The sequence below is a fragment of the Mizuhopecten yessoensis genome, unplaced genomic scaffold, assembly GCF_002113885.1.
Source record: "Mizuhopecten yessoensis strain PY_sf001 unplaced genomic scaffold, ASM211388v2 scaffold716293, whole genome shotgun sequence".
In the NCBI taxonomy this organism is placed as follows: Eukaryota; Metazoa; Mollusca; class Bivalvia; order Pectinida; family Pectinidae; genus Mizuhopecten; species Mizuhopecten yessoensis.
The window spans coordinates 89917-97372 of NW_018480044.1; the positions used below are offsets into that span (position 1 = coordinate 89917).

The window sequence follows — 7456 nt, forward strand, 5'->3', positions numbered from 1 at the left end:
AATATGACAAATTACTCTTGGCCCCACCCCTCAGCACGGCCTCTGTGAGATCACCAGCCCCTCTACTTGTACAGTTTTTAATCACCACCAACTGAGGACGCTACCAACCAAATACGGTTGATATCCATTCTACAGTTCAAGATCTATGGAGAGCCACTCATAAAAGCAAAATTATACACATTTTGGCCACAATCCTTTGACCACAAGGGATGTACTATTTTGAATTCCCACCAACTAAAAATGTTTTTTTAATTAAATTTGATGAACTTTCGTTCAGGGCTTCAGAAGTAGAGACTGACTGATGTCACAGCACAGTTAAGCTCATGATCACCATGGTACGTACAATACATGTATTTCAGAATAAGTGAACTCAAAATTATCAAAAGATTAAAAACACATGTTAGACTTAACAGATCAACAGAACGAGAATAGCAACATCATATGACACTTTTATTTCAAATGCCCACATTCAAATCATGAAAAAGATATTTTTTGAAACAAAAATGGTAAAATTAACCTACCTCATTAGGTATGTAATTTGGCAAGTATAGACTCTCACTGTTGAAAAAGTCATTGATAGACTTTTCCAGCTGCTGGAATGACAAACCTTCTGATGACTCCAAGTCTCTAACCACTTTGGCATAAAACAAAGCGGGAGACTTCACCTTGGTGATCTCAATGTCAACCAGGTCACTCATGGCTTTCTTACATCAAGGCTGTCTACCGTTATGTCGTCTAATCAACCAACGATATATATCACCTGAAACAAAAATATTATAATCTAAACTACCTACAGAGTTTGACAGTAATGGTAAATTGGTATGTAGGTAGAGGATTCTGAAATATGGGAATGTTTCAATATACCCAATCATGCCTGAGTGGAAGAGTCAGGCCACCTAACATTTTGACTGAAAAGATATAGTCAATTTGTAAATTACTTCAAATACAATTAATATGAAATAATTCTCTTTAATTTCTTGATTGTTGGACTTAGCAATGGATTCTGTCATTGCAGATTAAACAAACTCTATATGAACAACCAGCTCTGGTTTCAAGGCCACCTGTTGAAAAATTCACTGTGCAACGTTGAAAGTGATAAAGGACTTGACTATAAAGCAGTGGAAGAAGGTTCGTTTTTGTAACATTGATACAAAAGGTTTAATAATATTGGTTGATCATTGACAAACCAAACTAGTCTTCCTTATAAGGACTGTATAATGTTTATGTAATTAGACACTCTGATGTTTTCATGCATGCCGTTATTACACTGGCGACTGTAGCCAAACTGGACTGGGTCGATTGTACTCAACAAGGTCAATTGGTAGAGCGTCTGTCTAGAGTTTTGAGAGTCCTGGGTTCAAATGCGGGCCTGGCCATTGCATTTTTTATTTCTCCTGTTATGAAATTGGCGAGCTTCCCAACTCTTGTTTTAAGCATTTGGTGTGAGCTTTGCAATTGCAAGGCCCAGCCCTGGATAAATAATTTACCCGCACCTGGGTTGTAAATATAGAGTTAGAACAAGAATTCCACGGAAGTTTGATCGGCCCAAGGAAACTCAAGTTATTGCACGAAAACCTCTGTGCAGACGACGACGCCGCCGACACAGCAAAATACCTATGGTGTCACCAGCTTTTCGCAGGCGACACAAAAAGGAGGGAGTTGCAGCAGAACTGGACTCAGATCAATCGTAGGAAACCAAGCAGCTCAATTGGTAGAGCATCTGACTAGAGTTGGAAGGGTCCTGGGTTTGAACTCTGGTCTGGCCGTTGCATTTCTCCTCCTGTTACACTAACGTTACCCAATATTGCAACATGTTTTACTTTACAACAAATTTTGCTTTTTATGTGTGCAACGTCTGTACATGGTTCCTTTCCAAAGAAAAATAATAAAGCTCTGAGAAATCTATTCAGCAGTCACAAGAACGGATTTGTCGTCATAAACTCGAAAAGTGGGTTCATGCCAGTCCTTCTGCATATTACTAGGAAACCAAAACTATCGAAGGGAGATAATTCATCTGGGTTTTTTTTTTTAATTTGTCTATAAAGTGACATTAATCGACTTTTCGTAATTTGTATTAAGGAATTTAAACATTTTCATTTTTCATTTTGATACCGTTCCGTAAAGTGGCTTTGGCGCGCAGCTTTCCGTTTTGCAGCCATGGCTAATGTACAGACTGTAGGCCAACTCACTACTTTGAGGAGGATGCTAATTTGTTCATAAAGCATTAGCATCCATGCATTCCTTATGTTTTCAGTAACTTCGTGCAAGAAACATGTTAATGATAAGTAATGTCAGATATTCTTCCATAGGACCTAGATCCAAGTCGGGCCTACCATATTTTCTTCACTTTTCTTGCGGGCATGGCGAGAAATCTTTGTCGTTTCTAAGCTTGAATCTTCCCATTCGAATAAAGCACTTTCGTGACCCATGTGATAACAGTGTGCTGTCCACATGGCCCAGACAGAACGTCAACGTTAGCCTTAGCTAGAACAAAATTAACACTTAGTCTATAATTTTTACTGTTTATTCTAACCATGGCGGGAGGACCTGACCAGAAAACCGTCTTGTCAAAAAATGTCCTCCAAATGAAGGTGCGTGTTGATGTGTGTTACGATGAAAGCAAATGTTACATTTTATCATTGGTTCAGCAGCCAGATAATTTACCACAGTTAATGATATGTGATACATATACTACTATAGAGATCTGTGGCATTTTTACCGAGTGTTGATCAAAGACGAATCCCTACACACTAGGACTGAGGTCTAAACATATCATAATGTTCAGGCACCTGTGATGGGGCTAAGAACATAGAGCTAAGAAGTCTGGTTTGATTTAGTTTTTAGCAAATCATTTAATGGTGTTTAAATGACCACAAAGCAGGCCACGAAAGTTAATTTCTGAATGCACACACATGTATATCCCTAATATACACAGAGTTATAGCCCTTTGTACACACGTATTAGCTGTCCATTGTCTTCCATCCACTAATCTGGAATCACAGCTAGTGTTTAATTATTATTATTAAATAAAACCAAGCATGCTCTGTTTGTCCAATGGTCCCATCCTTGTATGCTGTAAATATCATAAAATTTTAACGAAAGTTAACAGATATGGTAACGACCCCCTGGCCTTGTACATTTTTTATTTCAACCCTTTTTAATGGAGGACAGATATTCCCTTTATGCTAATTGTGGGATGCAAGCGTTATCTTAGTAAGCCTCTTGATAACAGTTCTAGTTGAATCTAATTATGTTTGTAAAAGAAAAAGTTTAAAAACTAAATGATCCGTTATTGTTTTTGTTTTTGCAGTTTATGCAGAGAAGTGCATTACGTATAGAGAAAGAACTAAATGAGGAAGAAAATAAAGACATTGATGACGAACATTGGGTTTTGGACCTACCAGCCACACAGAAACTAGAGTAAGTAATATCTTCAATCAGATTCAACAGTTTGGAAGTATGTAATATCAAAGTTTTACTTTATACACAAACAATGTACATATTAAACGTGTCGAAACGTTAAGACCGACTGGTCCCTTTGTCAAGCTATAAGTGTCAGTGAGCGATTTGTATTGTTTACCTGTACAACGATGTGAGGACATTGCATTAGTTTTTTTACTCAACCCTGGATGGTTCGTCTATTAATGGAGAGCGTATACACTGTCTCAAATAGGTTTAGATAAGAATTACTGTCAATATTAGTTTTAAAATTTCATTTTTCATTGTTTTCAGAAATAATTACATGTTTGAACCAAGCCTTGTGAGAATTGAAAGTCTTCAGTTCGGCAGGATGTCTTTCTGCGGCTTCAACCCAGAAATAGAGGTATGGCAATTGGAGACAACAACACCAAACAGCTTAACCTGTCTAAACCAACCACACATTGGGAAAGCAAGATAGATATTTAAAACTTCACAGATTTACTTAAATACAAATTCATGGAAGTGGATTACAGGTTTTAAGATTAGAACTGTTGGGTTCACATCGTAGATAGGTTTTAGGTTCGATGGAATTAGACAAGATTATGATTTTTGGGTTTAGATAGTTTTTTTACAAGTGACTTCTCTCTGTGATGTTTACCTGTTATTACCTGTGATGTTTACCTATTATTACCTGTGATGTTTACCTGCTATTACCTGTTATTACCTGTTATTACCTGTGATGTTTACCTGTTATTACCTGTGATATTTACCTGTTATTACCTGTGATGTTTACCTTTACCTGTTATTACCTGTGATGTTTATCTGTTATTACCTGTTATTACCTGTGATATTTACCTGTTATTACCTGTGGTTTAGTATATACCTCTTGCATGTGGTACATGTACCTTTTGAAATGTATTTGAATGTGTATTTTTTCTGGCAATCAGAGACACAATTACATTTTCCTGGTTTTGATTTTAGAAACTGATGAAACGTCATAACACCAAAGTAGAGCTTGATGCAGCAGAGGTGAAGGAGATGGAGTTAAGTGTGCAGGAAGATGAAATGGCAAACAGGTATGTACTTAACTTTTAACATTTGGTAGGTAAGTGACTCAAAGTCAGCTCTACTGAAATGAATTTTCTTTCTGAAGACTAACTTATTTCATCTCTTCACTACATATCATGGCCATAACAAAACTCAGAACTTACATTTCTGACATCATATTACAGCACTGTGAAGTACAGAAAGTACGAAAAACCAGTAGGAGGTATCTGCCATTATCATCACAAATAGTATTGTTTTCATAGTTTTTATGTTCAAGTTGACTAGTGTAACCTACTAAATATCAATAAACAATGTTTCAACGAGTCTAGCTTGAGAAGGAATAAAAATATTCTTATATAAGTTGAATATTTCAACTTATGCTTTATTAATATTACCGGTCACTTAGAAAATTTTCATTGAAACTATAGGTGCTACTTTTGATATGGTCAGCTGTTTATTATTGAATTTCAATACAGGTAATTTTCTTTCCTAACCTTTGAGTGAGGACTTACAGCTGCTTTGATATACTGTATGTCCTAACGAGGTGTACACTCGAACACAGTGTGAATTTAAGTTTGTTTGATGGATCACTTCTATAGATATCCTTTATGTTCCAGGTACCAATCATTATTTGGCACGATAGCTAAGAAATTCAGCAGCAAAAGAGACCGTGGTCAAATAGAAGAAAAGTTTTCCAATTCTGAGGAAAATCCTCCGAAATCTAAAAAACATCGAAAATTCATCAAACCTGCCGACGATGACTGATGTCATGTATTAGTGTTTGGATATACACTTATTAGATCTCACACCGCCAAATAGGTGATGCAGTTGCCTGACCAGAAGCCGAGATCTATGGAACCTGTTACACTGCCTTTAAGTTTGTCTGGAAAATCCTTATCATGAATGTGGTACAACTTTTTTTTCTGCATGTTTAATTTGCATAAGGATATTAATTATTGTTTAAATATAGTGTAAGCATGGTTACATGTATTCTGGCTAAATGTAAGGGCTATGTAGATATGTACAGTGAGGCCTCCTCCAGTAACTGACCAACAGAAACCTTTAAATCACCAAGATGTTTGTGAAAGTGTAAATGGACTTAGGAATGAGATCTTATTAACTTGATCAGGGATATTTCACTGTGTGGATATGAAAGTAAGTCATTAATGCTGTCTAAGGCCAAATCAGAGTATTATTAGTTTCCTGCTATATGACCAGAAACAATAGGAGTGATCTGTTGGCAAATTAATAAAGCGTGGGTTTTTTTAAAAAAAAAATATTCTCACAATATTGATAACTGTAATGGGTTCATAATTATTTCAGTAGATTTTTTTGTATACTTGATATCATATGCAGACATTCTATACACAATTTAAAAGATATGTCATTGATCTTCATGGTAATGAAATTGATTAAAAAATAAAGATGTTAAATATTGAAAACAAACCTGCTAGAGAATCCATTTTCCATGATTGACTTTGGTTTTGTGTTCAGATAGACTCCATTATGGGATTTATTTCAGGACCAAAAAGGTGAATGGCCGAACTTTCTGAGGGTATCAAGAGCATATTATAAATATTATATATCGGCAATTAAAACTCATTTCACACTTGTTGACCACACACAGTTTACTAGACACTTCTTTTTGTTATGGGTTTGGTCTATTTTTTATCTACAGCCCAAACTAAGAAATTACAAAATCAAGAAAAATGGATTGTTTGAGATTAACAAAAATACAAAGGAGGAAACCCAGTTTTACCGTTACCTAGAATGCCATAAAATGTTTTATGGTTTGCATTAAAAATAGGTAGGCATGTTTTGTCAGGTAGCAGGAAAACAGACTATTTAGTTTTGGCCTTAGTCCAGAGATTTGTTATATTTATGTCTGTAAGCATTGTGAAGATGAAGAGGAATGTACATGTGTGATGGTTGATTGTCATATTTATCTTTCATTGGTAAAACTTTTTAACAAAGATTAATTGGTTAATTTTTGGTGATGATTTTTAAACTGTTTTACCTGTTATGTTTTAAACAAAATGTTTCGGGGTAATTATAATCTGCTATTGGCTATCAAAGTGTGAATGTCGTTAAATCGTTAAAGAAAGAAAATTATTTTGGTAATTTTAGAGTATTAAATATTCTACTCATACATGTCAGCGAATATAACTGTTTATGATATATATATATAAATTTATGTATAAATATTACATACATTGTATACTATGAATATGCGAATGAAATTACAATTTAATATGCGAATGAAATTACAATTTAATATGGAAATGAAATTACAATTTACATGATCTGTATCCTGTAGTGTTTCTTATTATTTTAGATCATGACTGTTGCTTTGATGTAACGTTTCACTAAATGTTCTCTTGACCATGACACATAGTATTTATATGGCAATATCATGAGGATCTTGACCATCCCAAGTTATGACCCAATAACCAAGTCGAACATGGCCCCAACAACAGCGATTGTAGCACGAGTCTAGACGTCCCTTTATGCCCAGCAATCATTGGGTTGGAAATCACACCAAATACCACCCAGTTCCTACTCCATAGAGTTAGACCAAGGGACAATCCTGGTATTGTGGTTGTGTTCATCTCATCATGTCAAGTAATTATAACTGTATGGTTATGGAGAGGGGATCTCAACAATTTTGATGTGTATGACCCATGGACTAATAAATAAGTTCTCAATGACCGAGCCTAACTCTTGGCCAATTCATGATAGCATATTCATGTTTTCATGAATAGAAATCATGTATTATTTTGGTGTTATTCATCGCTTTCTGCCTGTCAAATGTAAATATTTATATAATAGTGTTGTGGGTATCTCAGTAGATGTAATTTACAGGTAATAAACGGTCCAGGCAAGTCCAGGCAGTCCATGTTTTGTCCAGGTAAAGTCCAGGCTAATGTTAAAGTAAGGGAAGGTAAAAGGTCCAGGCTAATGTTAAAGTAAGGGAAGGTAAAAGGTCCAG

The 7456-nt window shown here is 35.4% G+C and overlaps 2 protein-coding genes across 2 annotated transcripts in view; one reads left to right on the forward strand and one right to left on the reverse strand.

Moving 5' to 3' along the window:
* Positions 1–2375, reverse strand: part of LOC110442717 (putative ATP-dependent RNA helicase TDRD12) — a 65428-nt gene extending 63053 nt beyond the window's left edge. Inside the window, exons 1-2 of the mRNA XM_021486455.1 lie at positions 2334–2375; positions 522–760 (exon numbers count right to left, since the gene is read on the reverse strand). Of these exons, the coding sequence (XP_021342130.1) occupies positions 522–698 (177 nt within the window). The 5' untranslated portion in view covers positions 699–760; positions 2334–2375. The remainder of the gene's footprint in view (positions 1–521; positions 761–2333) is intronic.
* A 53-nt stretch (positions 2376–2428) lies between these two features.
* On the forward strand, positions 2429–6741 carry LOC110442716 (M-phase phosphoprotein 6-like). The gene is made up of 5 exons (XM_021486454.1): positions 2429–2591; positions 3311–3420; positions 3733–3823; positions 4402–4496; positions 5085–6741. Exons 1-5 carry the CDS (start codon positions 2535–2537, stop codon positions 5230–5232), a joined length of 501 nt encoding a protein of 166 aa, XP_021342129.1. The 5' UTR covers positions 2429–2534; the 3' UTR covers positions 5233–6741.
* Positions 6742–7456: the final 715 nt, after the last annotated feature.